Raw genomic sequence first — 23,763 nt, 5'->3', positions numbered from 1 at the left:
CTGCTTCTTGAGTGCAAAGATGCATTCTGAAAAAGTACATTCGTGTGATGTCTCATTCTAACTAGGTACTTGTTGCATCCTTTCCACACAGTGCCAATGGTTGCTCCAGGCAATGTTCAGGTTCATGTTATTAACAGCACATTAGCAAAGGTGCATTGGGACCCAGTTCCACTAAAATCTGTACGTGGACACCTTCAAGGGTACAAAGTAAGTATAGTCAAAAACTTTCTGTTCCTTGCTTGTTAAAATAGATCGCTCTTCCTATATGAGACTATGTCCAGGTTGAAGTAACTGACGTATAAGAGGACTCTGGCTTTTCAGTGATCTCACAAGTTTTGCTGATGAGCAGCAGCATTGATACAATCTATTCCAACTACAGTAATGCTCCATCCTTCTAGTATTAGCCTCCTGTGATATTGTCCTAGAAGAAGAATGTGGTTTTTGCAATTAAGTTAACATACATTATAAAAAAAAGATAATGGTTTTACATATCTTATTCCAAAAGTATATTTAGACGATGAGGAGAAATATTTTCTGTAGGACTTTCTGTAGGCCAGTAAGCTGCTAGTTTATGCTAGATGCTGTGTCTTTTTGGAGGCCAGCAAATACCTGATTTTAAAAGGAGGAGACAGGAAATGGCAGAAGATTTGGAGTGTGCATAATTGAAGGAATCTTAGTGTAAGATAATTTGCTGGATTTGATGGTAACTGGTAAGACTGTGTTGGAGACAGAAGACTGCAATTAATAGAAAATGGGAGGCAGAAGGACTTCAAGGTTAGAAACTGGGGGAACTTGTGTCCCTAAAGGACAGGGAAAATCTGATGGCAAGTTTACTTCAGTGGTTGCACTAGAAGCCTATATGAAGAGAATCAAGAGTGGAAACTGCAGAAGCATGGTAGACATGGTGAAGAGTGGAATGAAAGGATGTAGCGACTTCCTGTGCAACAACAGAAGACAATAAGAAAAAATACTACTTCTTTGTTCCTCTGCAAGCATACTAATAAATATGTTCTAATAAAATAGGTACTTACACAGCCCGAACTAGGTTACTTTGTAAGACAGACTAATTTGAACTCCTTAAGTTTCAATTAAAGGAGACGAAAAAATATTCAAAAAATGAAAAAATTAAAGAATAATTTCAGGAGAATTAACGTACATCATACTTATAAAATGGAAGACTAACAGTGAAGAGCTTTGAAACTGAGCTTCAGTGCATTATAGCTGGTTACCACATGTATATGAGTTCCTGGTATGTGGAGGTCACTTACCTGGCACAAAATATCACCGTCCAGAAAGTAGTTCTATATGAGCTAGCTTAAGTATTTGTAGTTTGTTTGGTGTTTTGCCCTACATAATCAACTCAGCTGAGAAACAGGACTTGACAGTCTGTTAGATGTTTGTCTGTTAGATGACAGTCTTGTATCAAACTGGTATTTCACACAAATGGGCAACCAAAAGAAAATTACCATTATTTGAGTATTAAAGAGTTAGAATTTAAAGTTAATCCTTATTAAGAATCTAGCTACAGCATTGCTAATGCTCATAATCCAAATTACCAAATTTCTGTTAAATATCATGAATAATACAAAAAAATACATAGACACCTGTATCTATCCATACATCAGGTGTTAAATTCTCACTTGTTAAAGGCATGGTTGCAGTGAGTTATCATCCCAAATTTAGGTGGAGATTTCTTTTTCCTCAGACTTTGAGTCTCTAAGAGTCATTTTCTGTCCTGCGTTTTCTAATGGGTTGCACACTTCCCTCTCCAGTTGGTCTAAGGGTTTATTTGTGCAATGATTACTTCTGTTTAGTGTGTTAGTCCTTTGTACACAGGATGATCTTTTTCTGGGGAAGAGAACCACTTAATTACATGAAGGTGAGCAAAACTGAAGCTAAAATAAGTTACTCAATAATCATAAATGAAACAAGCTCAGGAACACAGGATTGCCAAGAGATCTGACCACTGAGTAGTTTTGCTGTGACAGCTAGGACAAATGAGACAATGGTATATATAAATGCAAAGGTTTCTCAAATTTTTTTGCAGGTCCAACTATGTCAAGCTAAAATATGTTAAAAACTAGGCAAGGCATGACAAGTCCTAACACCTAGGGTAACTACTGTTATAAAGCTTTCTCTGAATTCAAGCTGAAAACTTTTTGTCGATGCAGAGTATTCTTTAGGCGTCTTAATTATCGATATAGCTTTCATAGCACATGCCTCTCTCTTTTAATACACATCAGCAAAATCCCACTAGCAAATTCAAGTTTTCCTAATTAATAAAATTATTTGAGACAGTAGCCCAATATGCAGTGTTGCATTAGAGATACTTTTCTTAATGAAGAGAGAGATGTTCTGTAAACACATCATGAAGACAAATGGATGAACAAAGCAGGAAGACATTTAGCTAGCAGCAGTCTACAGCACGTCACTAGTATCCTGCTCTTGTATTAATCTAGCTCTTACTCAATATACTATGGTACTAAAAAGTATTTCAAACCTAAGAAACGATTTAAAAAAGAATTCTTTTTACTGTTTCTGCTGCCATTTTTTTCCCTGTTATTCTTATGAATTCAGTGATTATTCGGTACAACATGTGAAAAATGCAGTGCAGTCTCATTTACTATCATTTTCCTCTTCCAAATCACTGCTTACCAAACCCTGCTTAGTAAAGCTGTTTTAATTTTAGCCTGGCCGTGACAGATGATGACCCAATTATAATAATGTGCTTTGTGAAAAGTTACTGGAAAAAATTACTAAAATACCACGAACTGTACCTGATGAGTTTCAGAACTAATATTACTAACACTTGAAGTTTTTGTTAGCTTGTAAATGGCTTTCTGCACTATTTGGTAGGGTGAGAGCTACAGGATGACAGCTGGCAGTACTGAAAAGAATTAACTCAAGCCCTGTAGAAGACAGTGATTAGAGTGAGATGATACCTTGTTAGCAATAGAAAGCTGGTACTAGTGTAATATTGCTTTATAAACTGTCTAGTTGGGCTGCTTAAGTGTTAACAGTTCCATTCTCTTTAATTCATATATGAAATCCCAGCCTCCTTAATTAAAGAGGTATTTTGCAGTTGGCCTACATGGAACCAGAATTTTACCCATTTGTGTTGATCTATCAGTTTTAGTGTGTGATCATGCATGCATATAAATTATACCGTGAAAAATGAATAACGATGTATATGAAAGTCCTAGGAGTAACACAGGTCTCTGTAGGGGCAACTGTTAGCCTCTTTCCAGATACCACGCTGGAGAGACTTGTGTAGTAAAGAGAGTAATTAGGTAATTGCTAAGTCAAGGTAATTACTTCCGAGTCTCACCTGTAGTTTCTTAGAAACTCAATTAGCAAAATGGGCACCAGAATCAGCTTTGAGGTCTGATCTAATTGTAACATAAAGGAAGGAATAGTCTTCCTGTTCGTAAGTGGAGATCATTCCATGACTGTAACCTCAGAATGCCTTCAGAACTTATGTGCTTTTCCAGCCTAGATAAATCTTTTGGTTTCTTTCCCATTTAAAAGTATCCACTTGGCTTCCATATCACAGAGATTAGCATGGTCACATGTGTGGCATAACAGGGTGGCAAAGTGCAAGTCTGCTTTGGAAGCTGTAGAGACATCTTTCTGCAAAAATGAGTGGTAAAAATGAGTCCTGCCTCTCAGATGGACTTGCTAACATGCGGGCCATCACAAACTAATGCACTTGCCGACCAGAATTTGTGTCACACTGGCTTTGAGCATTAGCAGAACTCTCAGATGATTGTCTTCATCCACTTGTGTAGATATGACTGTTTCTGGAAAAGATCTGTTTCTGGAACAGGAAAGCTCTATGGTGTGTCTCACCTGAGCTTATTAAAACTGTAGTTATTCCTATCTGTGATTCGTGGATACTCATGGAAAATGTTAGAGCTTGTAAAATCAGAACACCTAAACACTCACAGTAGATTTGCTTTTGTCTTTAGGTTTACTACTGGAAAGTGCAGAGCCTATCCAGAAGGAGTAGACGGCATGTAGAAAAAAACATCTTGACTTTCAGGGGAAACAAGACTTTTGGAATGTTGCCAGGGCTGGAGCCCTATAGTTCTTACAAGCTGAATGTTAGAGTTGTCAATGGTAAAGGAGAAGGACCAGCAAGCCCAGACAAAGTGTTTAAGACACCTGAAGGAGGTATGAAATGAGAAAGCTAGAGAATAAATTGGATGTAGCATATTCAGAAACAGAACACTAGGTGTATGATCGCTGAGTTTGCATCTCGGACATCATAAAATAATAATCTGAATCTATACAGTGATGCAGAGTTAATAATTCATGAGCTGGTTTAAGTTAATCTACTTTGTAATTACTGTGTATTCTTCTTAAAAGTTCCTAGCTCACCCTCCTTTTTGAAGATTACCAATCCCACATTGGACTCTCTGACTTTGGAGTGGGGTTCCCCTATCCATCCAAATGGTGTTTTGACATCATATATACTGAAGTTTCAGCCAAGTAAGTTAATTATGAATATATAACTCTAACTCAGACAATGTCTACCAAATAGCAATCCAAGAAAAAATTTATGTTGAATTTATAATGCAGAAAGGATATGATAGCATTGTAGATGTCAAGTTTGAAAAAGATTAATGCATTTTGACAATATAAGTGACTCAATTTGGAAAACTTCTCTTTCTTAAGTTCAAGATTAGCATTTTTCTATTACTTTTATTTCTTCAAACCATGCTTCATGGAAAAATGGAGCTGAAGGCATACATATAATTGACAGCCAAGTTAGAAGCAAGATACTACCAGTTACAAACCCTGTATTCTAGCTGTAGGAAATATCATCATAAGTAGATCAAAATGCATCCAATTATATTGTTGTCTGTTCTTCAGTTTTCATGGGGTTCTAATTTTAAAATGAAAAATTCATAAATGTGCCATTTACTCATATAACAGCTATAAATCACTTCCTTATAATCCCCATGTCACTGCTTACTTGCCCAGAAATTTGTCAGCAGTGACACTAGAAGCGGAGAGATTTGTGTACATGGGACAGTGGAAGGATGTATAAGCATACTGAATTTATTATGAGGAAGCTAGTTTAATATTTCAGAATTTTTTAATGATTGATGTTTCCAGTGCATGTAAGTTCAGATGATTTGATGTGGACTCAGTTGCCTTCGGTTCAGATACTTAGGAGAATGGTACTTGAACTGAGAAAACATGTAGGGGTTTCCCATCTTCCTGTTGAATTTTCACCTCTTGTGTAGATTCTTTTTACTCAAAAGTGATTTTCTTTTGAAACTGCAGATTATCATTCATGTAACATGAAATTAACAAGGCAGCAAACAACAACAACAACAAACAAAAAAGGCTGTTTTAACACAATGGTAATGTAGGCAATTTTCCTAACTACCTCTTTTTTTTTTTAACAGTTAACAACACACATGAATTAGGTCCCTTGGTAGAGATAAGAATTCCTGCCAACGAGAGCAGCTTGATATTAAAGAATTTAAATTACAGTACACGGTACAAGTTTTACTTTAACGCACAAACTTCAGTTGGATCAGGAAGTCAGATAACTGAGGAAGCAGTAACAATTATGGATGAAGGTAAGATGGGTATGTATACAGAAAACCCATTTAGTTTAAAACACATTGCAAATTTTATTAAAAATATTACTGCTACTTCTTTCCTTTAAGGAAATAGCCCCTAGTAAAATTTTATCTAGAGATTTCATAACAATATTATACACTAATAAAAGATTTTAAATAGTTTTTAAGAAAATATGTGCAAAGCCTTTCTGCTGTAGTGGAGGCCCGAAAAGAGGTGTAAAGCCCCTGGTTTTGATATAAGCTTACAATATCTAAGACTTTGGCATTTCTGGGCTTCACAGTTTCGTGTAACTTTGCATTTAAAGGGATCTTCCTCGGTTTACCTGCTTTGCTTCATTGACCTTCTCTGGTCACAGAGAACAGTACTGAAATGATGGAGCTGTATGGCTAGAGGAAATTACTTATTTTTTGAAGCATGCAGCAGCTTCTGTAAGGTCTAAACTTTTTTTTCACAGAGCTGGCAAAAACTATACCTTCAAAAAACCTGCAGAAATATTTGTTAAACATGTCATAAATTTGTCATCAATTGCCCCAAGTAACTGGTGACATTGGATGATATTAAAATACTCTTAAGTATATACTATTCAATCCTGTCACTGTTGATTTGTACATTTATAACCATCTCTGCTTTTGGCAATTCTTTTGTCAAAAATGTTAATTTTAAATATGATAGCTTTATAAAATAAGAGTCATTTAAAGAAAAAAGGGGGATTGGGGGAAAGCGTTTTATGATTTCACACATTGTAATATTAAAAGTCTATGTTGATACCATCTTTTCACGTACTTGTACTCTTAGTGAAATTATTGTTTATTGGAATTGCTGCATATGAGTTGATATGCAATTTCCCTAGTAGTGTTTTAAGGTTGCATATGAACTACATTTATTTTAAATCATGAATTTTAACAAGCATGAGCAGTAAAATTTTGTAAATGCATGTATATTGATTTTTGTCTTGTAACAGTCTGTCGGTGTTCAGCATAAGTGGATTGTTTCTAATTTATTAATACATTTTATCTAGTCTGCATGCTTTCATGGTTTATAATGAAATTATATATGTGTGTTCCCTTTGGTGTTGTATCTAATTATATAGTGTTCCTATTCTTGTTTTCCTCCATTAAAGCTGGTATTCTCCGTCCTGCTGTAGGTGCAGGCAAAGGTAAAATGAAAATGCATGATTTGTTAATGTGTGGATTTTGAAGTGTTGCAAATGGGGAAATTGCAGTGGTAAGGACAGAAAATCTTGGACTACACATTGCTACACAAAGTATTAATTAGTCCTGGAAGAAAACATTTGTGGGTTTTGTTGTTTTGTTTTGCCTTTCTTTTTTTTAAATACAAAAAAGGGAATCCAGAATGCCTATTAATACCTTTCATCTGTTTATTTTGCCACAGAGTTCCAGGGGAATTCATTAGCTTTGCTTCAGCAAAGTCTAATTATTTCTGAACATTTAACAGATGTATGTCACTGTCATAAATATTCAGGATGCAGGTGCGCTAGCACTGATTAACTAGAGTAGAAAAAACATCATTTTACAAAGGAGACTTTTTAACTGCTAGTGCCATGTCTATTTTTTTGTTTTTAAAAAGTAAAAAAAAAAAAGTTGTTCTTGCTGCTTATTAATGCTATCTGTTTGATCGCAATTATTTCATTTGCAAGCCAACTGGGCATAGGAGGCAGATGACTGACAATACCCTCTGTATACTTCTCAGTGCGACTATAAGATTGAATATACAGGCAGATGTCCTCCTGCTCTCTTAGGTTCACACATCTTGGGAGTGAGCACTGTCAAACAAGGTGTTCTTCACATTTTTTTAAGAATTTTGATACCTTTACTCTCAGCAGCAAAGATAGTCCTGAAGAGTGTTGGGTAGCTGTAAGTCAGAAAGGTGTCCTTTTATCACAGAGGTGTTATTAACACTAATGGACATCTGGGCTTCAGATTCTCAGACCATAAACATCTCAAATCAAACTCCGTACATAAAACGCACAACAATTTTTAGACATTTGCAAGAGATAGCATATGTTGTTTTACATCTATCTTCTTTCCATTTGATGATCAGGTGTTTTGAATCATAATGGCCATAAAAAAGATTGTCATTCATTCAGTCTGGTATAAACCAGACTACATATATATGTGTATATGCATGCATTTATGCGTATGTAACATATATGTATATATTTATATGTGTAGATTTATATATTCTAATAATAGTTGCAGTTCTAGTAAGTGTATGGACTTATGGGTTTATTTTATTGACAAGTCTTTCTTACTGTCTTTTAGTTCAGTTGTAGCTGAGAAGTCAGCACAGATTGGAACAATCAAATTGGCATGTAGTCCTGGACATTAACAGCAGAAATGCAAATTAAGTTCTCATTATTTATAGTTCACTATAAAAAATCATAGAAGGAAAAATGGATTCTCTGTGTGAAACTGAGGTCTAATTATAGCTGTCACAGTCTGTGGCTAGCCGAAAGCATCTTATTTGTAAGATCAGCTGGAGCAGCTCACGTTTCAGAGCTGTCATCTCAGATTCTCTGAAAACGAAGCAGACGTCTTTGTTTGGTTCCATGCTGTTTATGGTTTCAAAACTTTCACGTATTCCTGTAGCAACAGCTCTTACAATTGCAAAGAAAAGTTCGGAACTGTGAAAAGGACAGAACTAAAGCGATGATATCTGTTAGGGCATCTGAGTTGCTGCAGGTCTGAGATGAATGTTCTCTGTTCCTTACATTAGTGTGTTAACTGTTTCGCTACTGTTCAGGAACAATGAGGAAGGAAAAGGAGGATCATATTATCAAGATCAAATGCCAAGTTATGTGGTCTCATGAGTGGGTAGATTTGGAAGACAGAAATAGCCCACTGAAGAAGAGCCACACCCAACAGTGAATTTTTACTCCCCTGTTAAGTGCAGGAGGGCCTCTCTATATATGTATACAGTTCTTAGTAACGTAAGCCAAAGCCAAACCAGGGAGAGAGTGAAGTTTAGATGTTCCCAACCTTTTTGTGACCTAGCAAAAAGATCTCAGGTTTTTGCTTTGAGAGGCAGAAATTGACAAAAAAAAAAAAAGTAGTTATCCTTTCTCTTTCAATTTGAGCACATTCATCTTGGAAGAAGTCAATAGATCCCAGATTCAGCCACCCTAAATTGCACTGAAACTCTTTACTGGGTGTTTTCTACTGGCTAGCTGCCCCTGAAGACCTGCGGCCAGTCAGAAACGTTAGACATAAGGTCCTGTGGGAATTCAGATCTTCTAAACCTGAGTGAGCTGTGCCACTTGGGACATACTTCACTTCTTAGAATAATACTGTATATTAAAGTGCAGAGGCAAATGTTGCTATGGTGAATCTAAGGATCTTAGAGTGTCTCAATATTTTTATTGTAGTCCTACAATACATTCTCTGTCTCTTGGCACCATGAGCCTTTTGCCATTTTTTAGGCAGGCATGGGCCCTTCATTGTGCTGTAGTCTTCTATTACTTTAAAAACGAAGTAACCACAGTCTGCTTACTGCTACCCTTGACTCTTTTAATATTTGTCCCAACTCAGTTTGTCTGATTATAATGGCAGCACTGGTGTTAATTAATAAATAAGCAGCATATTCTAGACCAATAAGTAGAGTAGCTGTAGAGAAGCAAGTTTTGTGCATTTTTCCTATAAGTTAAAACAATAGTTTTAGATGAAACCAAGGAATATGAGGTCAAGGCTAAGGGATTTAGATAAAGGAATTTTTTTTTTCCTATGGCTTGAATAGAACTTAGAAACTCTATTGAAATGGAGGACAATACAAGGAGGAAAGTATTGTCTCCCAGTAATATAGGAACCATCCTAATAAGAAAAGTTCTTTGGACAAACAGTGACATTGCATCAAATAGCAGAAATGTAAGGAATCATGGCAAATGACAGGAACTGAGTTTTTTTTCTTCTCTAAGAGAAACTTAGCAGAGATCCATGCCATTCTCTCACAAGCCCACATGAGACATTTTACTAGATGTGCAAGCTATGCTGTTATAGTTGATACTATTTGACTTGCCCTACCTTTTTTTCTTTCTGTTACTGTGATGTTATGAATTACTTATATTTCACCAAATTATGGCACTACAAAGAAAAGATCATTGTTTTTCTTCTTAGCAACCTGTATTCTAGTTGTGTTTGAAAACTGCATATTGTATTATACACAGTATTAGATAAGCAATATGCATTGATATTGCCATTTATGTATTGATATCTACTGACAGGCGTGAGGTAACAGAGGTCTGAGAGAAAATGGAGAGTAAGAACCTGGTTATGTGTAAAATAATAATGGTAGCAGCTGGAAAGTGACTCAGGTATTAAAAATTGGAGTAGAGTCTTCCTACCCTTTTCCGTTAGGAGTTTTAAATAACTGGACTGTAGAGGGGAAGGAAGAGGATGCAAATTCGACCAGTGTTAGAAATGAAAGTTGCTGATGAAAATAAACAGTCACAGGGCCTTATTATTGTGTTTATTGTAAGCTTAAATGTAGGAAGTCATGCCATGACACATCAGTCTCTACATTTCACAAGCCTTATTGTTTCTTTTTAATTTAGTCAACGTTTTTACTTGAAAGCAAGGTCTTGTAGTTTGCATGCACACAGACACTGGTAACTGGCAGTCCTGAGCTGCAATTGAAGTAAGGTTGTGAGACCACAGTTACCTTTAATTGAAGCTAACACTTCCAGTCAACGCGGTACTCAGCCTGGTCTGCCTTCACTGTGAACTTCAGATCTCAAGTATTATTGACAGAAATACTTCTCTTGCAAGAGAGAAAAGCAATTAGGCTTGCTTCTGGGTTTGGTACTGTTCTTTTTTTTTCTGACTGAATCTCCAATACGTAGCTCTTCACTGTAGGCTAGAAATCATTCTCAGCTGAGTTCATATCTCTGATCTCTTTGTAGAAGATAGGATCATCTCGGCGTTCTTTGTTCTTCAAATCATTTTCCCTGCCCACCATCTCTTTCCCCTCCCTCTTTGAATCACTTCACGCAATGTCTCCATATTTTTTGCTAATAAGTTCAAGTTGCTTTTTCTTTTCAAGGTGGTTATAGTATGTTTGTACTGCTCCTTCAGCCACTCTCCCTGTGGACTTCTCCATGATAAATCTGTGATTCTTCCAATACAGCCTACTATGCATAACCACTGTCTTATCCTCTTTCAAGTCTACTGGCAACAATGATGATGCTTTGCATGCTAAACTAGAGAAAATGATGATTATTGCAATGCAAAAATTCCTGCAAATACCTTTTGCTTCATAGATGCCATACAAAGTCCGTGCCGTGCTAAATGCTTATCGGTGAAATGATTTCTTGCATTTCTCATTTGTTTTCTATATTTCTTTTAGTTGGGAATGCTCTTGCAATGGCCTAAATAATCTTAGAAGTGACTAATGCCCTATCTCTCACTGCCAGAAATGGAATCCACTCCTACTGTTATACCAAGGCTTGAATTTCATACTGTAAAAGTTGTAGGTTAAAAATAAACAAAAGCAACCCCCTTCTCTATGTCCTACAGGCCCTGGCAGAATCTATTACCTTTTTCCTTCATCTTTTCTTGCATGTAGGTGTGGGGTTTTACTCTTGGAATTTATTTTTTATTTTCACATATGCATTTTAACTAATTGTCTGTGATATATTGCTTTCTTTTCAATTTGACATCACTCTTTAAATGTGTACTCGTCACTTACCTGCTATGTTTTTCCTGGAGTTCAAATAAATCCCATGAAAATTCCCGAAGTTTAGTCACTTTGGGGATTATTTAAGTTATTGTTCTGCTGAAATATATCTTGGGGGAGAGAGAGTACCTATTCTGTTGTTAAAAGCTATTCATATCTCATGTCATGTCATATTAAATTGTATTGAATTTACAGCCCAATAATTGTGCTCTTTGGAGGAACTGTGTTCCTGAAAGGCTGGAAGATTAAATAAAACTCTACAAAAAAACTCCACTCAAAAAGCACTGGAATTAATTTGAAAAGAAGGGAAAATTTTACTTTGAGCCTAGGCCTCAGTAATTGGCAAATGCTTTTCTACCATATCTCGCTACAGGAATGAAACCCTGCTCAGAAGTGCCGGTTAATTTTGCATTGTATCTTAGCATGACTAAAAGAGCTTAATTTACTGGAGGTGGCTGAATAAGTCAGTCTATATAAAAACTATAACATATTAACAATCCATTCCCATCAGTTTTAGAGCACTTTTGTCGGCACTGCTGCACAATGTTGTGCGTGGTTACAGATCAAGAAAGCACAGCGCTCTGCTACTGAAAAAGCCCTCTTCCCTGAGACAAAGCTTTCTGTCCGCCCTGCCTTTCGCCAGCTGGCGCTTGCACATGCTGAGAATTTCTGCCAACTGACAAGTACACATTTAGCATTTGTGAACAGTGCTGGGAAACATATTGAAGAACTAAGAGGTTAATTATAATTAGAGGTGTGCTGATTGAAGAGACGAGTCTGGGTAGATTGGAGACAAGCTTTGAATGTTGTAACTACTTCAACTCTAGGCTTTCACCACCTCAGGACCCATCAGCCATCTTTTATCTTCTTATGTGTGTATTCATGTTGCAAATAAGGCACGTTTAACAGACTTAACTAAAACTTGCCAGGCCTGCTGGGAAATTATGTCAAGCAGTAGTGAAAAAGAGGAAGAATTACATAAATAGTGATTTTTAAAATAAATGTGCTATTGAACAGACTTCTTGGTGCGCTGTACTCAGTAGGAAAAAATACAGAACTTAAATCTGACCAAATGCTATGTTTGGATAAATCTATACAAACAGGTATTGGTAAGAATCACATAATAGTACATCTGATAAATGTAAGCATAAATCAATCACTTGTGAGGATTTAGAAACTAAGACATTGAAAGAATAAAGGTAATTTTCAGAGCGAAATTAATTGTTACATACAGTCGAATAGATGAACAGAAAGACATTTACCAGCAGGTGACTCTTTAATCAGTGCAGAAACTAGAAAGAGGAGGTGGAATACCCCTCCCCCATCCACTCCCCCACCCCCCACCCCACCCCCCGATCACAAGATAAGATGGAGATTTTACAGGAAAGGTGATTATCGAATTTGCTTAGTAGTACAGAACCTATTTGTCTTTTTAGTTCATCCCCAAGTGCTTGGGCATAAAGAGGGAGAAGACAGATGTAGTTCTGTGGCACCTCTTTGCAAGAGTTTGAAACAGATTATTTCCAGTAGTTTCTTCTGTCTTTAATATTGGCGACAAATATCAGTCATGGAATCATAGAATTGTTTAGGTTGGAAAATACCTTTAAGATCATCAAGTTCAACCCTTAAGCTAGGACTGCCAAGTTCACCGCTAGTTGTTAGACAACTTTTGTGGAAGAACAAAATCCAGGGAAATGTAGGTTTGAGAAAATATGAGTTAGTGAAACAAAACAAAGTTATATTTCAAATACAAAGCAGTTGTTTTCTTGGCACGGAACAAATGATTCAATGCTGATTTTAACTAGCACCTGTTCCTATGTGCAAATCAGGAAGTAAGTTTATGTATCCTGTCTGCAATCTCACACTTTGGATTTATTTCTAAGTTTAGAGCCTGCTATTCTTTCCTCTGGCTACCTTCAAGTGGTACAGAGAAGCAGAATCTAATCCCCTTGCATTACCATATTGTATATGATTACATGCTAGGTTTCCCATAGACGGCCCTGGCTCTGGTATTTCTTAGGAGTTTTGTTGTTGACTTATTAACCTAGATGGCTTTTTAAAAAAACTAGTGCTTTCTGTTTGATATTGTTCAGGTGGTTTTAGCCAAGAAAAAAAGATATATTCTTTGTTATTTAAGTAATTCCTTATTATTTTTGGTTGGTGAAAGAAATGGTATACGAAATATATAAGCACAACTTACCTACAAAGACATCAAATGTGAGAGAAATTAGGTAATACAAATTCATTCAATATAGAGTTGAATGGGTGCTAACTACTAAAGTAGAGTTAAGAAGAAAAAATTAAGTACAGGGATAAAAAGTCTGATACTATGAATATTTGTAATCTTTTGAGAATTGGTGGAATTTGTATCGTGTAGGCATTTTTTAAAAAGGCTCAGAAACTATAGCTTTCTAAACATGGTACTGCTATTATTTAGTCAGTGTTAATGGCTTGTATATAGGTTTATTTATTTTACTCTGCCTAAGTAAGGCATTTTATCATTGAATCTAATTCAGAACTTCTTCCAGTCAGCCATATGGACAAGGCCACCCTGTTTTAAGGAGCAAATAATTAAAGTACATAGGTAAAATCTATGCAGCACCTCTTGCCTTGAGAATAGAGCTATTGCCAATTTTATTTTCTGTTGTAGGTGAAGTCATGGGAATTCTACCATTTGCCTTTGCCAAGGCTAGGTTTTTACCTCTGTTTCATGGTCCTTTGGGAAGTATTTTTATGTTGTTTCCAACATAAAAGATATTTTTAGCAGGATAGAAATGCCAGAGGCAGACTGAGTGAGACATTTCCATTGAAAACTAATTTTCTCACCTTTGAGGAGCATCCTCTTGTAGCTGCACTATTACAGTATTAGAATAATTAAAATTTATTTTTCTCTATGTTTCTATACTGAGCAAACAAAAATACTGAAAAAATGTGTCCATTTGTAACAAGCATAACTGGAGAATGAAGAATTAAGATATGAGCAAAGAAGGGGCTAATTTCAGGCTGCTGAAGAGAGCAGCACTTCTTTTCATCGATTTAGGCATTATGCATACGTATGAAAAGTACTGTTGTCTAACAAGAATGTCAACAGTAGAGACAGTACCTTAAAATGAACAGCTTGCATTCCAGTGATTTGTGTCTTTCACACCAGAGTGTTTTGATATTGGCTTTCCATTATCTGATGCCTAATGTTCCAGTGTCTGAAGATACTGTAATGTTAATGAAGCCTATTTCAGAAATGTTCTGTGAAAGTAAAAGTGTCATACACACATACTTCAACTGGTTTTCAAATACATGTATATTGCTTAGCTGTTTCATATTTTAACAAGTAAAACTAATTGAACCCTGCATGAACTTGAGTGTGCATGTGTTATTCATGTAACAGGTAAGGTTTTACAGTATTATTTAAATGTTACTTCATGATGCAAAGTGTTTTTACTCTTTATTCTTTCTTTCCTACTATCTCTGGTGGTGAAGGATATTCAGAAACCCTTTTTGCAACCTCCCCAGTCATGCACACTGTCCGTCCAACATTCTATAAGGGTATTGTCTTCCTTTTTTATCATTATCAATGCAGTAGAGACAAAATCCTGTAAGGGCTTGCAGTTGAGGCATTTGCAATCCATTCAGTGACACGTGGCATAAAGGGAGGTGTGTACCACCTTTATTGTAAGTCTGTTCTCTCCTACCGTTTCCCGTTACCCTGACACTGTTCTCACTTTCCAGCTGTCTGCATTTTACTTCTAGATGAATAGAAATAAAGTTTTCCAGAATTTTGGCAATTGATTTTGAGTGTTTGGCAGTTTTTTGTGTACAGGGCATGCTCAGTGGAGTACATAGATTTTATTTTATAATTTCATTGTGTGGTAAATTTCATTGTGTGGCCAAGGATTCAATTACCAAATATACTACGTCAGTCACTAATTTCCAATAATGGAAACAATGACAAATGTAGTATGCTTTCCCTGTATATGGTCAAAATTAACATTGTAGCTTCTTAAAATAATTTTATTTTTTTAATGTATGAAGTCACAATTTCGTATTCTGTTTTGTTTTTCTATTGTGTATTCAGTGCAACCACTTTATCCAAGGATCAGAAATATTACAACAGCTGCTGCTGAGACCTATGCCAATATCAGTTGGGAGTATGAGGGACCAGATCATACGAACTTTTATGTTGAATATGGTGTAGCAGGCAGTAAGAAGTCATTTCATTGAATTTTGCTAAAGTGTCCAGATATGTTTTCAAAGATTTTTATAGTAAATGTGGTCCTAAATTGACTCAGTGTTAATGATAACTCTTAAATTTCTAGAAGAATTTTTAATTTGATCTTGAAGATCAAATAATTTTTATTATAATAAATATCAATGTGTAGCAGGTATTTGATGCCTAGATAGAGTATCAGCCTTTGTTCCTTTGTATTATGTTACAAAATCTTTTGAACATGAACTTATAAAAATGTAGTTTACATGAAGTTGTTAATCATGCAGTGATTACCTGTGTAAAAATATGATTGTTTGCATTAAAATAGGATATAACAGTTCTACTAAATTATGACAAATTCAGGAAAAAATCAGGAAAAAATGAGAGGCAATAAAAACCATGTTTCTTGTTAAATTAAACTTAAAATAAGATGTCAACCAGCTTATCTGCTTTTATTAGCATAAAACAAGGTTTTATTCTTTGATAATACCAGTAATAATTAAAACACAGTTAGCTAATAAAACCAAGATATAGGTCTATTCAAATGCTCTGTCCTTCTAAAGTTATGATTAAAGATGGCCAATATGAAAATTGGAATATAAATACATTTTTCTGGATATTGGTCAAAGAAACAGCTGAGACTGTATGAGAAAAAGATAAAAGAGAATGATCAGGAAATATGATAGGTTCAAATTTCCAAGTAGAACTTCTCAACTAAAGTAAATATTGACTGAAACTACAGAAATGTAATTTAATTAGGTGATTAAAATCTATTTTAATGTATTTTATAATTGCAAGTTCAATAAGCTTTTAAAAATAAATGAAAATAGTATTTCTCTAGTACAATGGAACAAATGTTAAAATATTTTCATATTTCATGTACAATGTCATCTTCAATATATTGCATGCAATATATTATTTGAAGTCATACTTTTTATGATTTTATTATTTTTTGATAGACTAGTTATTTTTTCAGCCAATCCATAGTTTAGTTAAGTAACTGTCGATAGTATTCTGTCTAGAAACTTTAAGTAATACAGAGAAAATTAAAATTCCAATATGTTGTTTTCCTAAAATTTTTGTAGGCAAAGAAGATTGGAAAAAAGAAATTGTAAATGGTTCTCGAAGCTTCTTTGTGTTAAAAGGTTTAACACCAGGAACAGCATATAAAGTCCGGGTTGGTGCTGAGGGCCTGTCTGGTTTTAGGAGTTCAGAGGATGTGTTTGAGACAGGTCCAGGTGAGGCACACCGTACCAGTCCTGTGTTGTAGTCAGAATTGTGGTAGACCCAGTGCTGAAACTTTGAACTGCTTCTAGCTGAAAGATGTAGCTAGCATCTTTGCATGTTCCTTTTTTTTTTTTTTAGAGCAATGCTGAATTATTTTATAAACTCCTAAATAATGCCAGCACATTATTATGTAGGTTATGAATGTTTTCATCCTTTCAATTCTCTCTGTGTCTGTTCTTTAAATTAGGGGTAAGATACTCAACGCTCACACTCCATATGTGTGCTGTGTGCTGAAGATGACTTATTTATTTCTAATTAATATAATTAGATGGCTGTATTTAAATAATGTGTACTTTATTAGAGCCAAGCATACATTTTTAAAGCTAACATTCTGTATGTGATCAGTTTTAATACAAAAAAAGGAGCTAAAATGTTTGCACAATCAAGAGAACAGATTCAGTTTGATGTTTCCTGTAATGTATTTATACCACTGTTAAGAGATTCCTACTTGTAAATGTTTATTTTCCTATCATATACTGATTTTATATACTTTTTGATGTCACAACTATATCCTGTGCACCAATAAGTCTGTTTGGGCTGCTTATGTACATATTTTAGTCATATTTCTTCATAAGCAAATCAGTAATGCTTGTTCTTTTAACTGAGGGAAGGGGCTTTAATGGAAGTTTTTTGATGTTATACTGAATATATCATCACCATCATAGCATGTTCTTAGTCAGCTGTTCTTATTTGTTGTGTATTTGCTAGCCACTTCTGCTCATTTCAAGCATTTTGGTCAGTGCAGAATTATTTAGCAGTAGCCTCACCAACTCCAGAATGTTATGATTTAAGAAAGTAGTTCAAATACAAAAATATGCTCAATTTGTAATAACTATCAGACAACAAACTAAATAATGAATGTGCCAGTTTAAAAGTGAGCCCTTTCTGAAATCATAATCTTCTGCTTTGTTTTGTTCCATTTCTGTTCACAGTTTATTGTGTTGCAGGAAAGCTTTGAAAATATGGTGCTGAATAACAGTGCCAAGTGAATACGTATGGGCTAAACACAAGGGTTATTTATGCCAGAGACAGCTAGTGGTATAAAGGCAGATATGTAAAGTTTTATGCAAATATACATCCAAAGCCTAAAGCAGCAGTAAAGCAAGGATTCGGACTATAGTATAATTTGAAACAAGCTGAATGGAAGCCTTCCCAAAAGCATCTTTCTGCACAAAAAATACTGAGCCAAGTAGATAAGGAATCCTGGGCATATTCAGTCACCTTGGCTTGCGTGCTAGGGCACATTAGGAAGAAAGGAATTTAAAGACAAACTTTGTTGCTTCTTTGTAATAGAAAAGTTTAGTGTCGAGAATGAAATTATATATGTAGCATAATTCTTCTAGAAAAATGTTGTGTCATTGTGTCTTCAGCCTACCTCATAGCTTTTAAACATGGCAAAAAATGAAGTGGATAAAGAGGAGAATATTAGAATATGGAATATGTCCTTAATTATGAATGAAATGGGAATATTTGTTATATGAGGCTTTTGCCACATTTTTTTCTTTGACAAGCATGGCATCCTCATAGTATGTGGGTTTATCTTTTTGAGCATACTAGTACAGTGTATTGCATTGTTGCCTGCATTAGCAGTTCAACAAGAATGAATGTCTTTCTGCCTGAAGCAGATAATTTACTTAACGTAAACAGGAAACACTGTGCCATTTTTAAAGTTGCACTGAGATCTAGAAATCTTTCCCTACTGAATATACAATAAGTTAAAAAATACAGGAAGCTACATAAGTAAGTTTTCATGTTTACTCTCTCCCATCTATCCTGCATCTTGTTATGCACGAGTTGTTTTGCTTGATGCTATTTCTTATGACATTTGAATGTTAAATGTGCTTTTGCATTTTGTCACAGTATGTATTATACAACCTTTAATGCCTTATTATTATGTGCAAAACTCAAAATAATTTTAAACGTAAGGTGGAAATATTTATTTTAATTTGATTTCTAATTCAGAGGAAGATTGCCTTTGCGATTTCTTTTTCTTAAAACTACCGTATATATTTATATATGGTATATAAAGTATAGATGTAATATATATAAAAATGTTCTAAATGTAGAAAATTTAATGCAAAAATAGTTTAAATTGGTGTGCATGTAAGAAACATTTTCTAAAGTATCAGAAGGGATAATCTTAAGCAATGGCTGGGAAATCTCCTAATTGTAACTGAACAATAACCAGGCACATTCATTCATTGATCTATTTAAAGGAAAATTAAGTCATAAGTTTGCCCAGTAAGAGCAAAATGAGGCAGAAAATGAAGAGTTTATTTTAGCCTAGTACTTACACAACGGTATACATGTTGATAGAAGTGAAACGAAATGGAATAAAATGGAGGGTAGAAACTGTCTCCAGACGTCAGAGAGACTTTTGACCATTGACAGCTGATGCTTTCAAGCTAGCTGTCTCATCCTTTGTCTTAACTAACAAATCATACTGAGACATGGAGTCGAATTCTGGCCTATAACTGAATGTTGTTACATTTTATTGTTAGCATGCTTGCCAGCCCAGTGCAGTCTCTTGTCAGCTGGCTGTCTGCCCAGCAAGGCTCAGTTATTGTTCAGAGGACAGCACTAGCGTAGGACAGTTGTCATCCAACATGTTTGGTAAGGGTAAGAGTTTATGCTGTATCACCTGGAATTGTGTCTACAAGTTCAATGCTCCACTGAAAATATTCTATCTGATGTACTTTTGTGAGCTTTCCCATGTAAACATATATTTCCTAAGGAGAGGTGGAAATCTTTGTGGTGCTCTGGAACTTTCACAATTCTGTGTGTAAAGCTATTCATGCTTTGTGTCCTCCACTTCAGTGGAAGCAAGTCTACAGACCTTTCCTAGCAGATATGGGTGAAACATGTTTTGCCGTGAGAGATGAGGTACTCACAGCACCCAAACAAAGAGACTGACTGAAGGTCTGAAGTATAATCTGGTCCTAGAGTGAAGTACTATTGATCCTTACTAAGATCCTAGGTAGTTTACTGGCAGTGAATAATTCAATACTTTATGTCATGAAGCCAGAAAAAAGAATCCTGAACTAAAATTCTCTATAAGTTATGCATAGGAAGTGTTTTGCATTCCTTATTCATGTATGATGATCTTTTGTCTCCGTTTCCCAAACAGAGAGAGGTCTATTAGGCAACTCTTCATGGAGTTTCAAACTCTTGAGTTTGGGGGCTAGAGGAGAAGGTTAAGAATGAACACTGGCTGGCTGGCTGGATGTCCATCTCTCTCCACTTCATGTCTTCTCCTGTCTGTAGCACACACCCTTAACTCCTCTCACCCTTCCTATTCTCTCCCAATGGCAAATCCTAAGGCCAGTGTGTTTCCAGACCAGGGAGTAAAAAAGTAAGCTTCACAGGAAAATTCTCATACTGTGTTGAAGAGCAGTAGGAGAGATCCAGCCCCTAGACTGCACAGATAATTCCTGTCCTTATTTGTGACTGTGGTTTTTCCTGTGTAGTTTGCTTATCATTTACATTATTTTCCAGCTAGAGTCAGCATTTAGAGAGAATCAGTGCCAAGGAAAGTCTTCCCAATTCATCGTGTTAAGCTCTAATGCTGAATCATGGCAATCATGATAAATTGTAGGATGAGGTACAAGTTTGAGGAGAGGAAGAAAAGATGATGCTTAATAAGGCTTTAAAGGATGCTTCATTGTTGATTTTTAGTTGAAATTGAATGTTAGGGTCTTGAATGACCCATCTGTTTCCCCATTTCAGACTAATGGGAGTGCGTTAGCTTTTTATTCATTTTGAGAATGCAGTCGATGTGTTTGTGTGAATTATAATTTGCAATTTCATTTCTGTAGTTTAATTAACGTAAAATGGTTCTGAATAGTTTTGAGGTTTGTGAAAAGCAATGTAGTACGTGTACAGATTTTGCAAAGTAGTTGCTATGCTTAAATGTTGGCAGAATCTTCTATACTCAAAAGTAAGTTCTATTCACGTGCATTTGGAAACATTTAAATAATGAAAATATTCACAAAATACAGTATCATTGGTTTTCTTAATACTAATTTTCACAGTGTTATTCCCTAATTAATGAACAATGTATACTGGCTATCATTTATTTCAATTAGCATAGCATTTTAATGCAGCAAAGCATCTTATTTTTCTTCTTTTATTCTCTAGCTATGGCAAGTCGGCAGGTAGACATCGCTACTCAAGGATGGTTCATTGGTCTTATGTGTGCTGTTGCTCTTCTGATCTTGATTTTACTGATTGTTTGCTTCATAAGGAGGAATAAGGGTGGCAAATATCCAGGTATGATACATAATGATGGGAGTAAAAATCATGTATTATTATTAATCCATTAAGATAGACCTCAGATGTACTGGAGAAACTACATTTGCTGACAGTTTACATTTATCTTGTGTACAGGGTAAATAAGTCATCATTTAGTAGGCTTGTGAGGAGCAATCTGCCTATTGGTAGAAATCCTTAATCTGTTTAAGCATAAGAAAAGTATCTGTTTCAGTCCTGGAGAGTCATATTACTACATTACCACTCTAAAAAGATTTGAGCTTGGTTTGAGATACTTGGTTGTCCTGCCCCACTTTCAGAAGTCTAATGCAGATCAGTTCAACCGACTAAAAAGAGGTGAATTAGGATGTAATTGTTTAGAAGGTGTGGAAACAGATGAGACCATAGCTGCCATGTTACTTTAATATACTGGGAATTCATTTCATAGGACAAATCCCTTCATACATTATTTTGTTTCAAATACTTTACTCTTCTCAGAATCTGTGCCATCTTCAGCCTCTGCTTTTTTACTGCCAAATTTGAAATATCATCCTTCATTTCGACAGGTTTTCTTCTATTAAGTTTTTCTTTATAAAAGTTTATCTTTTTAGGGTATTTTTTTTAGGCCTAGGAAGAGCCAAGCATTTTTTTAAATTTCTAACTAAAATTGGAACTATATAATGTATGTCTTCTATCAAAACTGATTCATCTGGGTGTACACGTTATAAAAGGCATATATGTGTGTATGTATATATGTGTGCTTATTTGTGTCTTATATGTATTGCTCCCCAGTCTTAGACTTGTGTTATGGAGCAGGTCCATAGACTAAAGCTCTCTTGAAAGGATAGTGGCAATCAATTTGCAGAGAATAGGAGCGCTGGCTTGTAGGATCTCAGAGCTCCTGTGAGGTGGGAGTGGATATGAATGGACTTAAACTGGGCATCAAAGGATATTTTGAGTTTTCTTTTTCCTCTCCTACACGCAATAGAAAGTACGATTGCTAAGTTTCAAGCAAAATCTTTGTTACGGGAAAAAAATCTATTCTATATTACAGATTCCAAATGTTTGGAAATTACATAGATAACCAGACACTGGAATGTTTATTTTTAATGTCAACTCAAAATTCTTGAAGTTCGTGTTGTTAATTTGGACATGAAAAAGGTAGTTGTACTTACAAAAGTACAAAAAAAAATTAAACCATAATATATTTCTATTTCTCCCATTTGTTTTGACCAGTGCACTTCTGAAAGCTAGTGTTGGTGAACATTTAAACTTTTTCATAGGCAAAGCTTTTACAGCTGATCTTAGTTTAACAGGTTATTTTTATAAGAAGATGAAATCCCCTTAGTAGATGTAAGAATTCTACACTGCCAAATCTAAGCATTTCATTGTTTTATGGAGATAGCAAAGATTTGTAAATCTACTTTGCTATCTTTGTTTTATGAAGATAGCAAAAATTAAGTAAGATGAGCTTCTGTCCCAACTGCATGTGCCCATGAAATAAAAACAGACGCTTAAGGAACACAGCATTATATATGAGTTGAATGACATGCGGAAGGCATCATCTTAGGCTTTTTCCTAATATTTGAATTTTTTAAAGGCAAAATGAGATTATAGAGGAGATAGGAAAAGTGACTCTTAGTGGAGAGAGCTGAGAAAAGAGAAGGAACATTTGGAGGATGAAACAAGTGAAGTGGTGAAACTGAAGAGACTAGGCAAGACTTGGAATAAGCCTCCTCCCTCTAGAAGAGAGTAAAATACAGTTTAAGTAAAAGAGTAGAAGGCAGTTGGGTGTTAAGGTTGTCATTACTTAGTGGAGATCCCCGCTACGTCCTTTTTTACTCCACTTCTGCAGAATTACTAGTTGCAAGATATTATTTTTTTAATACTCACATACATATACATACACATATATATACATGCTGGCCATTGAGTAGATACAGTAGACCTTGACTGTATATAAGATTTCCAGATTCAGTATATACTCTTGTTTATAGCACTGACTCCAGAGCTAATTGTGTTTCTTGTGTCATTGCAAGTCTACTGTTCCACAGATAAAGAAAAATGCAAAGCACAGTGGTATTAACTCTTAATTTTAGCATGTCATCTTGAGTCGTTTAATAAAAATAATAAATTATTTCAGGTTTAAATTATAACAGCCAAATACACTTCAAGGTGTTACACATTATTGTAGTTACAGATTTAGAAAATATTGTCAGGAATGATTCATATTATCTTAAGTAACAGTATATAAACTAGTGATACACAAATTAAGTGTTGAAATTACTAGAATAAAAGATAAGAGATTGCATATTGAATTATATAACTGTATCTGCTAAACAAGGGCAAAATTTGATTAGTAGTCAGAAAAATGGACATGAAGAGACAAAAGGAAGAACCATAAAAGGTAATTATAGAAGTCAATGTATTAATTTACTCTTGTCAATAATCTTAACCTATAGGTATATCTGTTGACTCAAGTGCTAGCGGGTTTCTGTGTAAAAGGACACAGTGCTATATAGTTTTTTTACAGGGACATGTTATATGCATGAATTTATTCCCACCAGTGAATGATGATTAAATCTATAACAAGGATGTGCAGGAGATACAATGGGTTTAAATTTAGGTTCCAGTGCAGTTGGTTTTCTTTGCTTTTGATCACGTTATAGAAAAGAAGAAATGAACAGACCATACTATTTTTTTTTTCAATACTCATAATTGTTAATGTACTATTTAAA

General features: G+C 35.2%; 1 protein-coding gene across 38 annotated transcripts in view; it reads left to right on the top strand.

Moving 5' to 3' along the window:
• Positions 1–23,763, top strand: part of NRCAM (neuronal cell adhesion molecule) — a 156,325-nt gene that overhangs the window by 119,741 nt on the left and 12,821 nt on the right. For 10 of the 38 annotated variants that reach the window (XM_054063566.1, XM_054063551.1, XM_054063542.1 and 7 more), the window contains 5 exons: positions 92–207; positions 3,969–4,173; positions 4,369–4,491; positions 5,418–5,594; positions 20,915–21,046. In XM_054063566.1, coding sequence (XP_053919541.1) covers positions 92–207; positions 3,969–4,173; positions 4,369–4,491; positions 5,418–5,594; positions 20,915–21,046 — 753 coding nt within the window. Of the gene's footprint in view, positions 1–91; positions 208–3,968; positions 4,174–4,368; positions 4,492–5,417; positions 5,604–6,718; positions 6,755–14,763; positions 14,830–15,358; positions 15,485–16,575; positions 16,729–20,914; positions 21,047–23,763 lie in introns of all 38 variants that reach the window. The other 28 variants (XR_008449276.1, XM_054063611.1, XM_054063499.1 and 25 more) reach the window with 8 other exon arrangements.

This window comes from Cuculus canorus, chromosome 1 (genome assembly GCF_017976375.1).
Source record: "Cuculus canorus isolate bCucCan1 chromosome 1, bCucCan1.pri, whole genome shotgun sequence".
NCBI lineage: Eukaryota > Metazoa > Chordata > Aves > Cuculiformes > Cuculidae > Cuculus > Cuculus canorus.
The sequence above is the reverse complement of the archived record's forward strand: the minus strand, read 5'-3'. Positions and strand labels throughout refer to the sequence as shown.